The sequence below is a fragment of the Erythrolamprus reginae genome, chromosome 9 (assembly GCF_031021105.1).
Source record: "Erythrolamprus reginae isolate rEryReg1 chromosome 9, rEryReg1.hap1, whole genome shotgun sequence".
NCBI lineage: Eukaryota > Metazoa > Chordata > Lepidosauria > Squamata > Dipsadidae > Erythrolamprus > Erythrolamprus reginae.
This window is the reverse complement of record NC_091958.1, coordinates 43327820-43350462: the sequence shown is the minus strand read 5'-3', so window position 1 is coordinate 43350462 and position 22643 is coordinate 43327820. Positions and strand designations below refer to the sequence as shown.

The 22643-nt window shown below is 41.6% G+C and overlaps 1 protein-coding gene across 1 annotated transcript in view; it reads right to left on the bottom strand.

The window, feature by feature from the left end:
* Positions 1 to 492: 492 nt before the first annotated feature.
* Positions 493 to 22643, bottom strand: part of LOC139172624 (glucagon receptor-like) — a 40771-nt gene continuing 18620 nt past the window's right edge. The window contains exons 5-13 of the mRNA XM_070761825.1: positions 20733 to 20839; positions 16718 to 16874; positions 14541 to 14700; positions 11912 to 11972; positions 11750 to 11819; positions 10132 to 10220; positions 6301 to 6439; positions 2852 to 2893; positions 493 to 564 (exon numbers count right to left, since the gene is read on the bottom strand). Coding sequence (XP_070617926.1) covers positions 493 to 564; positions 2852 to 2893; positions 6301 to 6439; positions 10132 to 10220; positions 11750 to 11819; positions 11912 to 11972; positions 14541 to 14700; positions 16718 to 16874; positions 20733 to 20839 — 897 coding nt within the window. The remainder of the gene's footprint in view (positions 565 to 2851; positions 2894 to 6300; positions 6440 to 10131; positions 10221 to 11749; positions 11820 to 11911; positions 11973 to 14540; positions 14701 to 16717; positions 16875 to 20732; positions 20840 to 22643) is intronic.

Sequence of the window (22643 nt, the reverse complement as noted above, 5' to 3'; positions counted from 1 at the left end):
CGTGTTTGAATTCCTCAACATTCATCCAGGACGTTAGAAGCGAAAATGAAGACCGATCCTTTCACCTCTTAGGGCTGCCACATCTTGCTGTATGAAAGGCACAAAAGCAGAGCTCAACGCATTCATGCCTGGAGAGCATTAAGGCCTTCACCTGTCATGAAAGTCAAGTCTGACCAATAAAAAATTGAATCCTGAGCTAATTAAGGCCCATGATATATGCATGCAACGCTGTTTGAAAAGCTCCCAAGATCCCTTTTGCTTTGGGTTCCAGACAGTTCTCCCAACAGGTTCTTCAGAACATCCACCTCGTCCTCCTGCCAAGACTGGGTCAAGCATCTAGCCTCACGTTTTGTCTATCAAGAGCATCATTCCAGGGTAGGTCATAAATTGCCTTAAAGAGCAGCAGCAATCCATTCAGAGCAGTTGCAAGGCCTCTCTGAACAGCTTCTGCATATTTTTGGGGACGATCGACCATATCCCATATTATCTCCTTCACTGACTGCAGCTGACCGCTGGATGGTCCAGTTTCCACAGCTGCCATTTCTTCTTCATTTCAGATTTCACCTGGAACAATAAGAATATTTCGAGAGCTCATTTCTCTTCCTGGACCTCACAACATTTAGCTCTGCCTATCCAGGAATATTGGAATTCCTGGAGACTAAACCTTGTTTGGTTGTGTTTGTTTCTCAGACATGTACAAGATAGTAGGATTTATTTATTTATTTGATTGATTGATTGATTTCTATGCCACCCTTCTCCTGAGACTCAGGGCAGCTTAAAACTTGTAGAAATCTGACAAAAAATTACAGATTAAAATCCCCACAGTTAGAAGTTAAAAACAGATTCATCCATCATCCATCCCGCATTCATTCATTGGGTAGGCAAGGTGTTAAAATTTCAATTGCCATTTTAATCGAGGTATTTCACAAGAAGAATATTTATTATTATTTATTTATTATTTAGATTTGTATGCCGCCCCTCTCCGCAGACTCCGCATACCACTCTGCTGCTCACAGTAGAATCCTTTATGACCAGGCTTAAAATGTTGGGCTTGGACAACCTCGAACTGCTCGTCTGCGGTCTGATCTAAGCGTAGTACACAAGATTGCCTGCTACAATGTCCCTTACCCTGTTCTGTCGAGCTCTCTGGTAGAATCCTCCCGAAAATTCACAGATACAAATTTCAGACGCACACACGTTTGAAAATTCAAAGCAATGTTCTTTATACCGAAAATTCAAATAAACCAAGCCCTCTTTTTGTATAGCAAAGAGCACTTGTCTCCAAACAAACTGGTAATTTGTACAAGTCCCTTATCAGTTCTGAGATACTTAGCTTGCAGCTGTGAGGCAATTCACAGTCCTTCTTTCACAAAGTGAAACACACTTTGCTCTGGTTTAGTTTCAAAGCGGGGAAAAATCAGCACATAAAGGTCGAAGTCAGCAAGGCAGGCAGGAAACACAAGGATCAGATAATCCTCCACAATGGCCAAACCCACAGGCTGCTCTTTATAGCAGCCTCACTAATGACCACAGCCCCACCCAACCACAGGTCGCCTCATTTTCTTTGATAATAATCTCTCAGTTGTTGCTGCCTATGCATCGCTCTCCGCATGCGTGGCTGTATCATTAACTCTTGTTCCGAATCCAAGGAGGAGCTAGATAATTGATCTCCTTCTGAGCTGTCTGCCACACTCTCCTCCTCCCTGTCACTCATGTCTTCTTGGTCAGAGGAGCCTTCATCAGCAGATTCCACTGGGAGCAAAACAGGCCTGCGGCATGTGGATGTCTCCCCCACATCCACAGTCCTTAGGGCAGGAGCTGGGCCAGAGCTAACCACAACATTACCTGTCAATGACTTTTTCAGCTTCAACATCTTCAGCTTCAACTGCATAAGTCCCAGCGACCGATTAGGTCCCACAGAGTCAGCCTTCTCCAGATCCTTTCAACTAGACAATGTCGTTTGGCGGGGCCCAAGGGAAGAGCCTTCTTTGTGGGGGCTCCAGCCCTCTGGAATCAGCTCCCACCAGAGATTCATACTGCTCCCACCTCCTCACCTTCTGCCACCAGGCTTGGGGCCACTAGCCCCCTGGCCAATGAATGTATTGACAGTAAGTTGACCGAATGGGAATGACTGTCTTTTTATGGTTTTCTGGGCTTTTTAGATTGTAAATTTTAATGAATTAATTAATTAATGAATTAATTATTTAATTAAAATTAAGCCACCCCGAGTCTTCGGAGAGGGGCAGCATACAAATCTAAATTATTATTGTTGTTATTGTTGTTGTTGTTGTTGTTATTATTATTATTATAATTATTATTATTATTATTATTTGGATTTAGGACGTTTTATATTGTTCTGTTATAAGTTGCAAGCCGCCCCAAGTCCTCGGAGAGGAGCGGCATAAAAGTCCAATTAATAAATAAATAATAAACCTCAATAATCCACAGGCAAACAATCGATACAAACTCAAGGTCAACCACTCCAAACTCGACTGCAGAAAATACGACTTCAGCAAACAGAGTGGTCAACGCCTGGAATGCTCTAACCCAACTCCGTTGTTACATCCTCAAATCCTCACAGCTTCAACCTCAAACGGTCTACAGTGGACCTCACCCCATTCCTAAGAGGTCCATCCCTGTCCTACTGTCCCTGTTTATTTGCATTCATTTCCTTTGCTCCTGTCCATGTTCATATTCATACCTGCTATCTTTTATTTATTTTATTTATTAATTGGACTTATATCTTGTACATGTTTGACAAACTAATAAATAAATAAATAAAAATAGCTTGAAGGGACCCTCTGAAACTGTTCAGAATTAGGGATGGGTCGAGAGAGGGATGGATACTCACTTCCTTATTCGCAAAGCAGTAGAGAACAGCTACCAAGAATCCCTGTAGGAGATAGAACACGTCATCTGTTAGACACATCAGTTGCGATACTTAAAATTGTGATGATTGGGCATTGGATCAGGCCTAAGATAGTTATCAGAATTGAGTATAAGCTGGTATCTTGTTATATAACCCAAACCTTGCATTATGGAAATTACATTTTGGGGGTCAGTTGTAAAGATTATGGTCCCTTCCAATTCTACAATTATGATTTTTAAATCTATCCATACAGCTCTAGCAAAAACATCGCAATTTGTCTCTTAGATTTAAATTCTGAAATATTTTCAGAGCTAAATGTGTTCAGATGGAGTTCTTCTGTTTTGTTTTGTTTTTAAAAATTTCTCATTCTTTCCCAGTTTGGGTTTCTCCCATCAACTACTTTCAATGTGGGGTATGTTTCAATCTCAAACGTGCACAGCTGTCCTTGTACTAGAATGAGGTGGCCAGATGTGATATTCACTTACTTTCCTTACTGGTTTGCAAAAGGGAGCGTGTGCAGGCTCACTTTGGTCACACATGCATCTTCTGCGCATGCGTGCAACCTTCTGCGCATGTGCTTTGCTCTCACATGCGGCTTGCACACGCTTGTAGCTTCCAAACATGCCCAAATAGGATGGCATAGCGCCAGGGCAGGTGGGCGGGTTAGGGGGCCCATCCGCACGTCCTTACTTGATTTGAACGCCGAATTTGACGTAACCACCGAAACACACAAAATGGTTAGTTACCCATATTTAGTGCTACCTCCCAGAATGCCTTGGTACGATGCTGTATGTAACTCACAATGTGCAAGAGAAACGTTTCAGATCTTCAAAATGAAAAGAGCTACCTGATTTATCTTTCAAAGAGGTTACTCTTGGACACGTCGGGCATGGAATCAGCCTTGACCATTTGACTATCAAGAAACACAGAAAGGTTCCTTCTGCAAAGTGGGTACAGTGAAAAACTTCCATATCAGAATATACCATACTTTTCAGAGTATAAGACACACCAGAGCATAAGACTAGTTTTTCGGGAAGATAATAAGAGGGGGGAAATCTGTCTACCGGGTGTTGTGGTTAGCTCTGGCCCAGCTCTTGCCCCAAGGAATGTGCAGGTGGATGTGGGGGAGACATCCACATGCCTCAGGCCTGTTTTGCTCCCGATGGAATCTGCGGACGAAGCCTCCTCTGACCAAGGAAGCATGAGTGACAGGGAAGAGGGGAGTTTGGCAGACAGCAGCCCAGAAGGAGATCAATCATCTGTATCATCCTTGGATTCTGAACAAGAATTAATGACACATCCACGCATGCATAGAGAGACAACAACTGAAGGATTATTACAAGAGAAAATGAGGCCACCTGTGGTTGGGTGGGGCTGCTGTAATTAGGGCTGCTGCTATAAAAAGCAGCGTGTGGGTTTGGCCGTTGTGGAAGAGTATCTGATCGTAGTTCTTCAGGAATCACGTGTTGCTGTTTTCTGGACTTTGTTGATTTTTCACTCCTTTGAAACCAAAACAGAGCAACGTGTGTGTGTGTGTCTCACTTCGCTGGAAGAAGAAGGGGTGTGAAGTTTCTTCACAGCTGCTAGCTAAGTACTTAATGACTGCTTAAGGGAAATTGTAGAGACTACCCGGTTGTTTTGGGACGAGTGCTCTTTGCAATATAAAAAGAGTGCTTAGTTTATTTTGAATGTTGTGATAAAGAACATTGTTTTGAATTTTCAAACGTGTGTGTGTGTCTGCAATTTGTACCCTTGAATTTTCGGGAGGCTCCTACCAGAGAGCCTGGCAGAACACCGGGTATTTATCTGGCTAGCATTCTTAGTCTGGTCAGCTTCAGCATATTATTTTATACCCTAGTTAGGACTGGAAAAAACCTTTTATGGAGACAGTAGCAATGAAAAAGCCTGCAAACTGGGAAGATTGTAAGCGCCTTGTTAGGGCTGGGGGGAAAAAAGCTTTGAAAAAGCTACATGCATGCAAATTTTCAGGGTAAGGTGCGTCTTATACTCCAAAAATATGGTAAGTGAATGTAATGACTGTTCTGATTCAGGCTAGTCCAGATATTAATTGAAATAAATTGCTTCCCAGACGCTTAATTTCAAACAGTAACACTTCTATTTATTTCCTCTACTTCTCAGTACAATCAGTAGAAATTATTTTCATTTTCCCCCTTGATAAGTTAGGCAGTTTATCTAAATAATTACTTCACTGGGTTCCAGGAGTCATTCCGAAATTAATGGGCTAACCTGTGCTGAGTAAACAAGTAATAAAACAGGTCATACATCACACGATCGTAGCTTACGTGCGGGAGCTTAAGTGAAAGAAATCCATCTTGGCTGGTGTCAGAATTGACGCAAGCAGAAACTGCTTCCGTCCAATCCCGGATGTGAGGTAATTAATTCATTAATTACTCACGCTCTGAAATGCATCTCAAAACCTCCTCCCACTTGTTCTGTCTGGGTTCCCCCAGACGACAACACCAACTAAAAAGAGTAGCCAGACACGCTGGTAAAAAGCAAAGTCATTTTATATCTTTGAAAGCAAACACAGATAACAAAAACTGTTCTTACAAACTGGAATGCTATGAAGCTTCACAGAAAAGTCACGACGGCCAGACAATACAACAGGCTTCTTGCTGGCACACACACCACTGTAGATAATAAAACCCACGCCTCTCCCATGTTTTCAGCCTTCGAGGCCACAAGCCAGAATCACAGATGCCAAGGATCGAAGCAAGGTCACAGGACTCCCAAAAGATAACTCTCCACAATACAGGAAGGGCGGGCCTGCCTTTTCAACCTTTCTGAGGACAACCACACCCAAACCCAGCTGTTGCCTATTAGGGATGGAAATACCTGGCTAATTGTCCCCTTCATTGTGCTGCCCTTCTCTGCCTCATATCTATGATGGCTTGTGCGTTCTCATCTAATGACTCCAGGCTACTCGCTGGGGAGAGCTCCCCCCCGGGGGTCTCAGGCTGTTCTCCCTCCTCCTCGTCCTGACATTCCTCTTCCCCGTCTGCCTGGTCCTCCTCCTCCTCCTGTTCCTCGTCCTCCCCCTCTGAGCATGGAGCCGGCAGAGTTCCAGCCGTTCCCTGAGGAGCCTCAGACTGAATCACAACACCACTCATCTCTTCTGGTCTTTTTTGCTGCCTTCTGAACCTTGGATTAATCCATCTCGAGTCCTGACAACTATTATCTGAATCATCTGTCTGCATACTTATAAGATGAAACTAATTCCTCTATTTCAAGTTCTTCCTTGCTAAAATTCTCTTCTGCTTCTAAATCAGATAAATTGACAGGTTCCAATTCATCATCTCCCTCCGAATTCGAGCATCCCAAAGGCTGAGAGGGAGCACACACAACAGTGACTAGGATCCAACTGTAAATATCTGAAAGATGAATCGGAGTGGCACTGAGGTGAAAGTTACCTGGAAGGAGTTGAGGAAAAGTGTGAAGAAAACCTTGACGTAGCGCAAGATTCCCGTGGTTTGTTCATCTGTGGCAAAAATGAAGACCACTTCATGGATCCCAAAGAGAGGGATGAGGGTGAGGGTGGCCTTGGCTAACCTGGAAAAAGAGCGTAGGGACGTCAGAATTAACAGGGCAGAATCACGCCTAGATTTATTTATTATTTATTATTTAGATTTGTATGCCGCCCCTCTCCGTAGACTCGGGGCGGCTCACAACAAAGTGAAACAATTTACAACAAATCTAAATTACAGTTTAAAAATATTTATAAAACCCCATTTTCTAAACAAACATACAGACAGACATACAATTCATAAATTGTATATGCCCGGGGGAGATGTCTCAGTTCCCCCATGCCTGACAACAAAGGTGGGTCTTAAGGAGCTTACGAAAGGCAAGGAGAGTAGGGGCAGTTCTAATCTCCAGGGGGAGTTGGTTCCAGAGGGTCGGGGCCGCCACAGAGAAGGCTCTTCCCCTGGGGCCCGCCAACCGACATTGCTTAGTTGACGGGACCCGGAGAAGGCCAACTCTGTGGGACCTAATCGGTCGCTGGGATTCGTGCGGCAGCAGGCGGTCTCGGAGATATTCTGGTCCAGTGCCATGAAGGGCTTTAAAGGTCATAACCAACACTTTGAATTGTGACCGGAAATTGATCGGCAACCAATGCAGACTGCAGAGTGTTGGTGAAACATGGGCATACCTAGGTAAGCCCATGATTGCTCTTGCAGCTGCATTCAGCACGATCTGAAGTTTCCGAACACTTTTCAAAGGTAACCCCATGTAGAGAGCATTACAGTAGTCGAACCTCGAGGTGATGAGGGCATGAGTGACTGTGAGCAGTGAGTCCCGGTCCAAATAGGGCCGCAATTGGTGCACCAGGCGAACCTGGGCAAACGCCCCCCTAGATACAATCTTCTTGTCAGGCCGAAGCCATCATTTGAGTTGGAGACTTTGGCCTGCCACATATTATTTATTTATTGTATTTATATGCCGCCCCTCTCCAAGGACTCGGGGTGGCTTATAACATATTTTTAAAAAAACAATACAAGTGTCCTGAATCCAATTAAATTTAAAAAATTAGTTAATCTAAAAACCCAAATTTCATTAAAAACCAATAATTCCCTGTTGAAACAAACAACATATATTTCATTCATCGGCCGTGGGGCTAGAGTCTAATGGCCGCAAGCCGGGGGGCACAAGTGAGACTTTTGGATAAGAACGAATGGTCTTCGCTGGTTAATGCCACAGCCAGATTCCTTCCCCAAAGAAACTGCAGGGAGCAGGCGGCAACCAGAGCCAAGAATCCGGGAGGGGGGGGGGGAGGATGGTGGCTGGGGGGGGGGGGGAAAGCCTGGTGCTGAGAAGGGAGGGAGATAGAAACATAGAAACATAGAAGTCTGACGGCAGAAAAAGACCTCATGGTCCATCTAGTCTGCCCTTATACTATTTTCTGTATTTTATCTTAGGATGGATATATGTTTATCCCAGGCATGTTTTAATTCAGTTACTGTGGATTTATCTACCACGTCTGCTGGAGGTTTGTTCCAAGCATCTACTACTCTTTCAGTAAAATAATATTTTCTCATGTTGCTTTTGATCTTTCCCCCAACTAACTTCAGATTGTGTCCCCTTGTTCTTGTGTTCACTTTCCTATTAAAAACACTTCCCTCCTGGACCTTATTTAACCCTTTAATATATTTAAATGTTTCGATATAATTCGAGATAATTCCAGAGGGCCGGGGCCCCCACAGAGAAGGCTCTTCCCCTAGGCCTCACCAAGCGACACTGTCTGGTTGACGGGACTGGAGAAGGCCAACTCTGTGGAACCTAATTGGTCTGGGACTCAGGCAACAGGAGGTGGTCCCTCAAGTAATCTTGTCCAATGCCATGTAGGGCTTTATAGGAGCCGGGGTGGCGCAGCAGGTAGAGTGCTGTACTGCAGGCCACTGAAGCTGACTGTAGATCTGTAGGTCAGCGGTTCAAATCTCATCACCGGCTCAAGGTTGACTCAGCCCTCCATCCTTCCAAGGTGGGTAAAATGAGGACCCGGAGTACAAGTGCACTAGAGTGCCTTCCATCCCCTGGCCTATTGCTCTCCTATATCTCCTATACTTTTCTTCTATTCCTATATCTCTTCTTCTATTCTTTCATTGATATGTTCTATTACTATATCTTCTTTTCTATTATTTCTTAGATATATTTTACTATGAGTATCTCCTCTATAACCTTCATCATGTATTTTACTATGTGTATATAGATATATACCCACTAAAATCCTCATTGTGTATTGGACTAACTAACTAACAAAATAAAATAAAATAAAATAAAATAAAATAAATAAAATAAATAAAATAAATAAAATAAATAAAATAAATAAAATAAATAAAATAAATAAAATAAATAAAATAAATAAAATAAATAAAATAAATAAAATAAATAAAATAAATAAAATAAATAAAATAAATAAAATAAATAAAATAAATAAAATAAATAAAATAAATAAAATAAATAAAATAAATAAAATAAATAAAATAAATAAAATAAATAAAATAAATAAAATAAATAAAATAAATAAAATAAATAAAATAAATAAAATAAATAAAATAAATAAAATAAATAAAATAAATAAAATAAATAAAATAAATAAAATAAATAAAATAAATAAAATAAATAAAATAAATAAAATAAATAAAATAAATAAAATAAATAAAATAAATAAAATAAAATAAAATAAAATAAAATAAAATAAAATAAAATAAAATAAAATAAAATAATGGGGGCAATATGCTGGCTCTGTTAAAAAGTGCTGTTGCTAACATGTTGTAAGCCGCCCTGAGTCTAAGGAGAAGGGCGGCATAAAAATTGAATGAATGAATGAATGAATGAATCAATCATCAACACTTTAAATTGCATCCAGAAACCAATTGGCAGCCAATGCAGTCTGTGGAGTGCTGGAGAAACATGGGCGTGCCTAGAAATGCCCTGCATTTTGCACGATCTGTAGTTTCCAAACACTCTTCAAAGGTAGCCCCATGTAGAGGGCATTGCAGTAATCGAACCTTGATGTGATAAGGGCATGAGCGACTTTGAGTAGGGACTCCCTGTCCAGATAGGGCCACAACTGGTGCACCAGGCGAATTCTCTAGAATGTTTTTTTTTGCTATAGGGATTTGGGAGGGGCTGCTGCATGAGGGACATAAAAGATGTAGCCATAACAAATCCCTTCTAGATTCTCAAGGTCATCCTTGGTTCAACACCTGCCTGGAAGCTGGTGGGAGTAGCAGACACCTTGGCAGAAGGAGACTGGTCAATGTGATGAATTTGTGGGTGTGGGAACAAGGGAGTGAACTGGGTGGACAAACCCCCCACCGGTTTAGACTCCGGTTTCTCCCAGATATGCCAACAAGGCTATGTTAATAAATTGGAACTTTGAAGAATGCTTTGCCTCGGACTCTGATTTAATTTTTAATGCTATTTGGAAGCCTGTCACTTCCGTTAGGAAGCCACAATCAGAGGTGGTATTCAGCCGGTTCTTGCGAACCGGTAGTAGGGACGTGCGGATGGGCCCCTTAACCCGCCCACCTGCCCTGGCGCTGTACCATCCTATTTAGGCATGTTTTGAAGCCACACACGTGTGCAAGCCACATGTGAGAGCAAACCACATGTGCAAAAGGTTGCATGCATGCACAGAAGATGCACACGCTCACATTTGCAAACCAGTAAGGAAAGTAAGTGAATATCACCTCTGGCCACAATCAGCCAACATTGGAGGCCTGAAGATGTTAACTCACCGCAGTTTATAATCCGCGTAGTCCTTTTGACTGGCCCGCAACTTAGCCAAGATCACTTTGAGAATTTGAATGAAAATCAACAGATTAATCTGGGAAGAAAAAAAGGAGCATTGTTGACTGAGACTTCCGAAACAATATTTTCATCCTACAATCAGGTGAAAAAGATGAAATCAATAATCATTTCATATTTTCGTATTCGTTATTTGCCGAACTTTTGAAAAAGCCATTTTCAAAACCTACTCTGGGCATTGAAGCAGTTCCTTAACCCTGTTCTTTTTTCCTTTTAATTATTATTAATATTATATTGATGGTCTTTGACCGTAAATAAAATTTATATAACTCCATTGATTAAATAGGTTAATTGAAATAGGTTAATTGAAAGTGGAAAAAGAAGCATCTTTCTACAATAAAATATTTATTTGTACAGGTAGTCCTCAACGTACAGCCATAACTGAGCCCAAAATTTCTGTTGCTAAGTGAAACGTGTTAAATTGGTGAATTTTGTCACATTTTATGACCTTTCTTGCCCTAGTTACTAAATGAATCACTGCAAATATAAAGTTTAATATATTTGTGAGTGACATAGGGGAAGGTTTGGTAGGGAAGGTTTGCCTATTTGCCGATGACTCTAAAGTGTGCAATAGGGTTGATATTCCTGGAGGCGTCTGTAATATGGTAAATGATTTAGCTTTACTAGATAAATGGTCTAAGCAATGGAAACTGCAGTTTAATGTTTCCAAATGTAAAATAATGCACTTGGGGAAAAGGAATCCTCAATCTGAGTATTGTATTGGCAGTTCAGTGTTGGCAAATACTTCAAAAGAAAAGGATTTAGGGGTAGTGATTTCTGACAGTCTCAAAATGGGTGAACAGTGCAGTCAGGCGGTAGGGAAAGCAAGTAGGATGCTTGGCTGCATAGCTAGAGGTATAACAAGCAGGAAGAGGGAGATTGTGATCCCCTTATATAGAGTGCTGGTGAGACCACATTTGGAATACTGTGTTCAGTTCTGGAGACCTCACCTACAAAAAGATATTGACAAAATTGAACGGGTCCAAAGACGGGCTACAAGAATGGTGGAAGGTCTTAAGCATAAAACGTATCAGGAAAGACTTAATGAACTCAATCTGTATAGTCTGGAGGACAGAAGGAAAAGGGGGGACATGATCGAAACATTTAAATATATTAAAAGGTTAAATAAGGTCCAGGAGGGAAGTGTTTTTAATAGGAAAGTGAACACAAGAACAAGGGGACATAATCTGAAGTTAGTTGGGGTAAAGATCAAAAGCAACATGAGAAAATATTATTTTACTGAAAGAGTAGTAGATCCTTGGAACAATCTTCCAGCAGACGTGGTAGATAAATCCACAGTAACTGAATTTAAACATGCCTGGGATAAACATATATCCATCCTAAGATAAAATACAGAAAATAGTATAAGGGCAGACTAGATGGACCATGAGGTCTTTTTCTGCCGTCAGACTTCTATGTTTCTATGTTTCTAAGTTACGAATACGGCCGTTAAGTGAATCTGGCTTCCCCATTGACTTTGCTTATATATATATAAGATTGCACCAGATCCTGTCATCTCCCTCCCATTCCAACCGGAGTAGTGCTTACCATAGATGCCAGCAGAATAGGGATCCGAATAATCCACCAGTAAGCCATGTTCTCATTAACGCCCCAGCACCTGCAGTATACAGAATAAGGCAGCCATTAGACATTAGCCAAACAAAAAGAAATCTTTAAAATTGATTCCAACCCAGCATTCCAAAGACTCACTCTGTGTTTTCCTTCAAGTATTTGGCAGCCATCCAGGGTACCACGAAGGCCACAGGGGTCCCTATTTAAACAAACAAACAAACAAACAAAAAGGGACTCAAGCTGGCAAGTTGTGTCAGGCATGAACAACCAGATGCACGTGTGAAGGACTTCAACTAGCTACTTCTGTTGCTTATGACTATTTCACAGGCACCTTCCCAGACCCGCAGTTTGCCTTACGGCTAGGCAGGATAAAATTCAATGGCATTCAAAGGGAGCCAGGTCTTTCCCTTTTGTGCCTATGTACAGATTCCAGGCTAATTCCCCACTTGACTCCTCCCCTCTAGCTTGGCCAGTCTCCCTCCAACATGTTGAGTCTTGCCTCCTGTTTAATCATTCTGGTTTTTCTTAGGTGCCTGAAAACATTGCATCAAAGAAAGAAGTCTCATATTTGTTAGAAAAATGGGGCTCTTTTTAAATATTTTAAATTTATTTGGATTTGTTACGAACTGTTGTATCTTACTGTGAGCCGCCCCGAGTCTGCAGAGAGGGGCAGCATACAAATCTAAATAATAAATAAATATTCCGTAAAGAAGAGTGTGATTACTATAAGATCTGGGGAAAGTTTTATGAATGGCTGGAAATTAAAATTAGCTGAAAAATAATCATTTTCATCACATTCATTCATTCATTCATTCATTCATTTATTTATTTATTTATTTATTAGATTTGTATGCCGCCCCTCTCCGTAGACTCGGGGCGGCTCACAACAGAATAAAACAGTTCATAACAAATCTAATAATTTACAATTTAAAATATTTTTAAAAACCCATTATTAAGCAGACATACGTACAAACATACCATACATAAATTGTATAGGCCCGGGGGAGATATCTCCGTTCCCCCATGCCTGACGGCAGAGGTGGGTTTTGAGGAGTTTATGAAAGGCAAGGGGGGTGGGGTCAGTTCTAATCTCTGGGGGAGTTGGTTCCAGAGAGTCGGGGCCGCCACAGAGAAGGCTCTTCCCCTGGGGCTTGCCAACCAACATTGTTTATTTGACGGGACCTGGAGAAGGCCAACTCTGTGGGACCTAACTGGTCGCTGGGATTCGTGCAGCAGAAGGCGGTCTCGGAGATATTCTGGTCCGATGCCATGAAGGGCTTTATAGGTCATAACCAACACTTTGAATTGTGACCGGAAATTGATCGACAACTTGAAGGAATACATGATGATTTAATTTAATGTACTAAAGACCCAGATGACGAAATAAGGATTGGGGGCAGCAATGGATAAGGATTTAATAAATAGGTGAAAGGATTAAATTAGATATTGAGTTAAGATGTTTATGTATTGATAGATAAAGGGAACATAGGGGAATAGATTTTAAAATATTGCTATTTGTAGATGAAATATGTTTTATGTGTAATTAATTTAGCAAAGAAGAGGAAATCACTTCATCAAAAAAGTGTATATTAAAGGCATTGTTAGGATTTCTTTCTGAATGTTTAATGTAACAAAGAAATTTATTTATTTATTTGCTTGTTTGTTTGTTTGTTTGTTTGTATGCCACCCCTCTCCGAGGACTCCGAGGAAATATCATTTTTTTATTATTTTAGGCACTGATTATGTGATTTTTATGGCTTATGTGGTTTTTACTGTATGTTGGAGAAAAATAAAGAAAATTTTATACCCCTCCCCCCAAAAGAAAACACTGCACCCAAGAAATAAGTCTCAGATTCCGTAAACCGTTGGATTGGTCCAATTTAAGAGGGGAAATTACTCAGGGGATTTCAAATTTTGCGACTGGAGTTTTGCCGATTTTTTAAATGGTGCAATAAAATGCTTTCTATTATTTCGAGAGGAAGGCAGGAAGGAAGGAAGGAAGAAGGAGGGAAGGAAGGAAGAAAGGAAGGAAGGAGGGAAGGAAGGAGGGAAGGAAGGCAGGAAGGAGGGAAGGAAGGAGGGAAGGAAGGAAGGAGGAAAGGAGGGAAGGAAGGAGGGAAGGAAGGAAGAAAGGAAGTAAGGAAGGAGGGAAGGAGGGAAGGAAGGAAGGAGGGAAGGAAGGAGGGAAGGAAGGAGGGAAGGAAGGAGGGAGGGAAGGAAGAAAGGAAGGAGGGAAGGAAGAAAGGAAGGAGGGAAGGAAGGAAGGAGGGAAGGAAGGAGGGAAGGAAGGAAGGAGGGAAGGAAGGAAGAAAGGAGGGAAGGAGGGAAGGAAGGAAGCAAGGAAGGAGGGAAGGAAGGAGGAAAGGAAGGAAGGAAGGAGGGAAGGAAGGAAGGAGGGAAGGAAGGTAGGAGGGAGGGAGGGAAGGAGGGAAGGAAGGAGGGAAGGAAGGGAGGAAGGAAGGAGGGAAGGAAGGAAGGAAAGGAAGAAAAAAATAAGGAAAGACAGAGAATGATACAGAATGTTTGACTTACAACCAGTTGCAGCATCCCTATTTACATACAGAGTCAAGCTATTAGCTGCAAACACCACATTCCTTTGCTTAAAGCCAAAGGTTGGTAGGACGATAACAGCTCCTCTCCATCTGCCCCCTCAGGGGTATCCTGAATGTAATGGGGGCTTCTCTACCATGATATCCTCCAAATACATTGTATGTAATGGGGGAAGATTGAAATCATTCCTGGCCCCCCATCATTCCTTTCATCTCACCCCAGCCAAGGTAGAGGTACAGCGTGTAGTAATTCTTCTCTGAAAAGACGGCGCCGATCAGCAGCTTGTATAGGTAGACGGCCTCCACCAGAAACCAATAGTGATTGGCTAGAATGCAGTATTGCATCAAGACCTGAGCCACCCGGCAACCAATGGCAACCTAAGAGGAGGGAAGCAGAGAAAAGAGACATTGAAAGAGTGGCACCAAGGGGGCCACCTGGTGTGGTCAGGAAACCACCAAGCTCAGAGAATACCAAGGAACCCAAGTTCGTCCTACTTCTCTTTGCAAACCCTACTGCCTTCTAACACTGGTTGGGTCATGAAATGTCTGCAAGAAAACCCCCAAGCAAAGAGAGCACCAAGGGCTCAGTTGTTGTGGTGGTTCTTCTTCTCCTTGTTCTTCTTCTTTCTTCCTACTCCTCCTCCTCCTTCTTCGTCCTCTTCTTCCTTCTTCTTCTCCTTGTTCTTGTTCTTCTTCCTCCCCCTCCTTGTTCTCCTTCTTGTTCTTCTTTTTCTTGTTGTTTTTCTTGTTCTACTTGTTCTTCTCCTTCTTCTTCTACTTCTACTTCTTCCTCCTCCTCCTCCTCCTTCTTCTCCTTGTTCTTGTTCTTCTTGTTCTTGTTTCTTCCTCTTCCTCCTCCTTCTTCTCCTTGTTCTTGTTCCTCCTCCTCCTTGTTTTCCTTCTTCTTGTTCTGCTTTTTCTTCTTGTTTTTCTTGTTGTTGTTGTTCTTCTTCTTCCTCCTCCTCCTCCTTCTTCTCCTTGTTCTTGTTCTTCTTCTTCTTTCTTCCTCCTCCTCCTCCTCCTCCTTCTTCTTCCTCCTTCTTCTCCTTGTCCTTCTTCTTCTTCCTCTTCTTCTTCTTCCTCCTCCTCCTTCTTCTTCCTCCTTCTTCTCCTTGTCCTTGTCCTTGTTCTTCTTCTTCCTCTTCCTCTTCTTCTTCTTCCTCCTCCTCCTCCTCCCCCTTTGGGGGTCGAATGATCATTTCACAGGGGTTGCTGAAGATAAGTGACCAGATGTCCCACTTTTGGCAGGACACTCCCAATTTTTAACAATTTGTCCCGTGTCCCGCGATGTTTTTTAAAAGTCCGATTTTTAGAAAGAATGCACGACAAGCTAGGGAACTTCTCCCACTGCCAAGAGAAAGGAAGCACTTTATTTGCTCCGGAAAGTCCAGTGCGAATAAAGCACTTCCTTTCTCTGGGTGCTGGGAGGAGAGGGAATAAACTTCTCCCATCACTGAGTGAAAGGAAACGCTTTATTCGGTCTGGATGGCTCAAGAATCAAGAACCACCACCCCCGTCAATGGTGTCCTGCTTTGCCAATGTTAAAATATGGTCACCTTAGCCTAAGACCAGGGGAAAAGACAAATTCCCCCCATGATGTTAGGAACTAAAGCTTCTATTCTATCGCCTTGGAACGTACTTTTACAATCCGACCAATCAGGCATTTACAGTGGGGGTGTCCGTCTGACCTTCCTGCCAATCAGCTTAAAGCTCTGTTGGGGACAGATAATGTGATGATAAAGAAATTCGTGGATTGTGCTGAAATGTCCAGACTCACTTTTGAACTACAAAATAAACAAGAGAAAGACTTTTACACAATTTGGGAAAATCTGTATGAATGGCTTGAAACCAGAAGAAATAACTAATCAACAAGAAAATAATATATGGATATAATTGATAACTATAAATAACACAATAAAAATGTAAACAATTGATACATGGATTAGATAAAGCAACAAGGAGATATATAGAGTTTGCTTTTTGATTCATCAGGAATATAAACAAAATGGAAATGACGTACAATGTAACCATTTTCCTTTCTTTTTCTAATTTCTTTTTTATTCTATCTTTTTTTCTCTGTGTCCATCGTTACATGTTTGCAATAGTCGTTTGCTATTCTTTTTGAATTGTATTATTTTTCTATTTGTGAATAAAAACTTATTTAAAAAAAATAAATAAATAACGCTCTGTTGGGAGAATTGACGCTAGACTTATGGTTGGGGGTCACCACAACACAAGGAACTGTATTAAGGGGTGGCGGCATTAGAAAGGTTGAGAACTACTATTCTAGAGTCTTTGACCTCCACTGTTTATTCAATTCAATTCAATTTATTAGATTTGTATGCCGCCCCTCTCCGAAGACTTATAAGTACCCTTCGGAAGACAGTGTACTGACCTCGTGACTCAATAAGTCTTCCCAATCAGACATCTGGAAGGTCTCCCGTCCCCACATCTTCTCCAGCAACGCGTCCTTCACAATCACCGATATGGCCCGTAGCCCGAAGGAAGCAAAAAGATTAGCATGAATGTAATTCCGAGTGCAGCGAAGCCTCCTGGAAGACCAAGGGAACATGAACCATCAATACGCAAAGTCGTCATCATTAAAATCAGCTAATAGAAATTATTTTTTTTTTCATTGTGAGAAACTCCATCATATGGTATAATCAATTGGAGGAAGAGTTTCCTCTTATTGGGGGCTTCCCATAGAGTTGGCCTTCTCGGGTCCCGTCGACTAAACAATGTCATTTGGCGGGACCCAGGAGAAGAGCCTTTTCTGTGGCGGCCCCGACCCTTTGGAACCAGCTCCCCCCGGAGATTAGAACTGCCCCCACCTTCCTTGCCTTTCGTAAAGCTCTTAAGACCCATCTCTGCCGTCAGGCATGGGGGGACTGAGACATCTCCCCTGGGCCTATACAGTTTATACATGGTATGTTTGTGTGTATGTTTGCTTTTAATAATGGGTTTTTTAGCGTTTTTTAAATTATTAGATTTGTTCTTACATTGTTCTTGTTATTGTTGTGAGCCGCCCTGAGTTTATGGAGAGGGGCGGCATACAAATCTAATAAATAATAAAAATTAATAATAATAATAATAATAATAATAATAATAATAATAATAATAATAATAAAGACTTGTGGATTTCAACTCCCAGAATTCACCAGCCAGCAAAGCAAAGCTGGCTAGGGAATTCTGGGACTTGAAGTTCACAAGTCTTTTTTTAAAAAGTAGTTTTTATTAAATTTCTTTTTAAAAAAAACATATATCAAAAGAAAACAAGACAATACAATACAAAAATACAAAAACAACAACAGCAAACAAATCAAAAGAATATGTAAAAGGAGTTAAAATAAACCATTCTCTACTACAATTATCAATACCTATACAACGAAATTTATATAAAATATTTTCATTTTCTGGCTTGAGTATTTGGTGTCCCTTTACTTGTCTTGGTTATTGTTATCTTTTCCCCCCCAAAAAACATTATTAATTTTCAATAAAAAGACATACAAACATACAAACATTTAAACACATAGTAGGGGTTACAGTTACCCCTCTTTTCTTAAAGTCAATTTTTAATACAGAAAAAAGGATGAAATCTTAAGTCTTTAAGTCAAAATCATATTCTAATTGAAAAGAAGAATTTTGTTTTCATATTCTTGTTGTGATTCTGTCTGAGGCTCCTCAGGGAACGGCTGGAACTCTGCCGGCTCCATGCTCAGAGGGGGAGGATGAGGAACAGGAGGAGGAGGAGGACCAGGCAGACGGGGAAGAGGAATGTCAGGACGAGGAGGAGGGAGAACAGCCTGAGACCCCCGGGGGGGAGCTCTCCCCAGCGAGTAGCCTGGAGTCATTAGATGAGAACGCACAAGCCATCATAGATATGAGGCAGAGAAGGGCAGCACAACGAAGGGGACAATTAGCCAGGTATTTCCATCCCTAATAGGCAACAGCTGGGTTTGGGTGTGGTTCTCCTCAGAAAGGTTGAAAAGGCAGGCCCGCCCTTCCTGTATTGTGGAGAGTTATCTTTTGGGAGTCCTGTGACCTTGCTTCGATCCTTGGCGTCTCTGATTCTGGCTTGTGGCCTCAAAGGCTGAAAACTTGGGGGAGGCGTGGGTTTTATTATCTACAGTGGTGTGTGTGCCAGCAAGAAGCCTGTTGTATTGTCTGGCCGTTGTGACTCTTCTGTGAAGCTTCATAGCATTCCAGTTTGTAAGAACAGTTTTTGTTATCTGTGTTTGTTTTCAAAGATATAAAATGACTTTGCTTTTTACCAGCGTGTCTGGATACTCTTTTTAGTTGGTGTTGATGTCTGGGGGAACCCAGACAGAACATATTCTAATATACTTAGAGTTAAATTGATTTTTAAAAAAAAGAAAAACCAACAATAGCAACAAGTAAAAATATCAGTAATATTTGATTATATTCATACAGTTTTCATAACCTTATATTCAACTTTATTCTTATCTATCCATGTATAGACATGGATAGTTATTGTTATCTTATCCATAGTTCACAAGTCTTAAAGTTGCCAAGTTTGGTGACTCCTGGTCTGGAAGAACCTTATATTTCTATGAAAAAAGTCTCAGCAGAAACCCAAAGGTTGATTTTGTCAACATCTAAAACAAGAGAGGGAACTCTTCCATTTTATTGTGTGTTAGTATGTAGTCCTGGTGCCCCATATTTTAAAGGAGAACTTATAATTTGCTGGAGCAACTTCAGACATCAGCAACAAGAATGAAGGGAGGTCAAAAAACTAAACGCTACAAAGAAAGGCAGAAAAGGGTGGATATATTTAGCCCCGAGAAAAATGGCTCAAAGAAAATAGGCCGGCTAAATCTTTTTCAACTCCTGAAAAGATATCATAAAGAGGAAGGTCAAGATTTGGTCTTCATTATTTCAGAGTGTAGGAAACTGAATAATGGATTTAAGATACAGAAAGGCAAACTCCAGTTTAATTTTAGGAAAACGGTTGAAATAATCCCTGGATTAAGTACTGATAGAATATTTGCAGCCGAGGGTCCTTGACGCTCTCTGAGCTTGGTTGTGTCTTGTAGACCCTTCATTACCAAACTAGGTAACATCATCAATGCACAGTGAAGGAAGGACTCCACTCTATATCAGTGTTTCACAACCCGGGCAAATTTTAAGAGGTTGCAGATTTCAACTCCCAGACATTTCCAGACAGTTCTATGCTGGCTAGGGAATTCTGGGAGCTGAAATCCATACATTTTAGAGTTGCTAAGGTTGCTCTATAGCATTGTGGTCACAACCTTCTCCCAATTTGGTGCTTGGATCAGTAATGGGTTGTTGCCCCCACAAAGGGGAGGAGGGGAAACACAGTGGAGGTAGTAAGTTTATACACTATTTACTGAATCCTTAATAGTTTTTTTAAAATAATAATAATAATAATAATAATAATAATAATAATTATTATTATTATTATTATTATTATTATTATTATTATTATTATTTATTAGATTTGTATGCCGCCCTTTTCCGTAGACTTGGGGCGGCTCACAACACAATAAAACAATTTGTAACAAATCTAATAATTTAAAAAACATTAAAAAAACCCCATTATTAAGCAGACATACATACAAACATACCATACATAAATTGTATAGGCCCGGGGGAGATATCTCAGTTCCCCCATGCCTGGCGGCAAAGGTGGGTTTTAAGGAGTTTACGAAAGGCAAGGAGGGTGGGGGCAGTTCTAATCTCCCGGGGGAGCTGGTTCCAGAGAGTCGGGGCCGCCACAGAGAAGGCTCTTCCCCTGGGACCCGCCAAACGACATTGTTTAGTTGACGGGACCTGGAGAAGGCCAACTCTGTGGGACCTAATCGGTCGCTGGGATTCGTGCGGCATTGTCCTTCCTTCTCTAGTGCCTTCGTACGATCCTTAATTACTTTTAAAATAGGAAATAATTAGTACGTTTTTGCCCATAAACACTTTCATCATTTTCATCATTATCTAGAACGGAACTTTTGTAGCAGTTAAAGAAAGTTGAGCTACTTGCCTAATCTGTTATCATCCTGAACCTTGTGGGTTCAGGGCGAAACCTTAAAATGTGACTGTGCTTCTCAACAAATGATGCTGTCTATCATTCGTCCTTTTTGTGGCTACTCAAATAATGTGACTTAATCCACTGAAAAAGAGTCCAAGCATCTATTTGAAAACTTAATTTGGTCGATAAGCCACTCCCACCCAGTCACATGATCTTTAAGCCGCCACCCCCGGTCATATGATTGTCAAGCCACTCTCACCTGATTACATGGCCGGCAAACTCCTGCCTGGTCACATGACCATTAAGCCACACCCACAAAATAAGCCACGCCCTCGGTGTGGCAGTAAAAGTTTTGGCAGCTCATCACTGGCTTGGATGCTTCTTCACCTGTCACGGGAAGCCTTACCTGAAGACAGTCAAGATGAGTAGGGCCAAGATGAGGGCCAGCAGCGACAGGGAGTAGCCCACGGTGTAGAGGACTTTGAAGCTGACCATCAGGCGATGAGCAGCTTCCTACATAAGAAAGGTGAAGCAGGTGAAAAGCAGCTGGAGCCACCGATAATATTTGGGTGTGGAGGAGAGGTGGAGGAATTGGATGGTTAGTGGCATGGGTTTGGAAGAGGATCCTTTTAATGTAGAGCAAATAAACTTGACTGTCTTCACCATGAAATACAACAAACCAGACCACTGATTGTAGGGGAGAAAAAAGAATCTATGGCCTATATAAACTTTTCCAATGTAAAATTGAAACTGCTAACCTGAAATCCAATGCCATGCATTTTTCATCTATTATACGTTGTGTTATCCAAAGCAGTTTTCCTTCCTTCCTTCCTTCCTTCCTTTCTTCCTTCCTTCCCTCCCTCCATCCTTCTTTTCCTTCCTTCTCTTTGTTTCCTTCTTTCCCCTTCCCTCCTCCCTCCCTCCTTCTCTTCTTTCTTTCATTCCCTCCCTCCTTCCTTTTATTTCTTTGTTTTCTTCCTTCCCCTTCCTCCCTCCCTCTTTCTCTTCTTTCTTTCCTTCTCTTTTTTCTTTCTTTGTTCCTTCCTTCCTTCCTTTCATTCCCTCCCTCCCTTCCCTCCCTCCTTCTCTTCCTCCCTTCCTTCCTTTTCTTTCTTTGTTTCATTCCCCTTCCTTCTGCCCTCCCTCCTTCACTCCTTCCTTCCTTCCTTTTCTTTCTTTGTTCCCTTCCTTCCTTTCTTCTTTCCTTCTTCCCTTCCCTTCCTTTTCTTTCTTTGTTTTCTTCCTTCCGCTCCCTCCCTCTTTCTCTTCTTTCTTTCTTTCTCTTTTTTCTTCCTTCCCTCCCTCCTTCCCTTCTTTCATTCCCTCCCTCCCTCCCTACTTCTCTTCCTTCCTTTTCTTTCTTTGTTTCTTTCCCCTTCTTTCTGCCCTACCTCCTTCTCTCCTTCCTTCCTTCCCTTTTTTCTTTACCTCCCTCCCTCCCCATCCAAGTCTGCAGGTAATCCTTGAATTATAAGTATAGTCCCATGGAGCCAAAAACAGTGATTTAAAAGTCTTTGCACTTATGACCATTGCAGTTCCCAATGGCCACATGATACAAACATCTACAATGGCTGCAGCACCCAGGATCGTATTTATAGCCATCTCGGGAAAGCTCCCAACAAGCCAAGTCAGTGAGGGAAGCCAAATTCACGTAATGGAATTAATGATTCGCCTAAGAACTGCGACCAAAAAAAAAAGGAGGGGGATTTAAAATCAGGTGTGATTCACTTAATGGCCAAGTCATTCATGATGGAAATTCCAGCCAATCTCCAGTTTTAATTGTAATTCAAAAACCATATATATATATGACGGTCTTGGCATATTCAGGTTTCTTCCCATGTAGGATTTGGAAATTTCTGGTGACATTTCAACGAGATCCCACTCGTCATCTTCAGGCTGGTGCTTCTGTCCTTGTTCTAGGGTGAACACAGCGAGACCTGAGCTGCCTTCCTTCTATAAATACTGGTGGCTGGGTGTGGTTTGATGGCTCAGCAATTTAATTAATTGTTTGTTAATGACCAAAACCTGATCAAGCGGGATGATACCTCCCGCCTACCAGACATCTGGAAACCAGCCCTCATTAACAAACGTATCCCAGTCATAGAAACTGAAACCAGACTCAGAACACACATTGCAAAACAACCAAGTAGCCTGCAAGCTCCAACTACTCAGCATATCACCCCTAATCCACAATCATTAACTAATCAGCATACCTCGGTTAAATCAACGACCCCAGGTGTTACCCCCAGGAAGTTTCTACATAGCAGGCAATTGCTGAGACATCAAACCACACCCAGCCACCAGTATTTATAGAAGG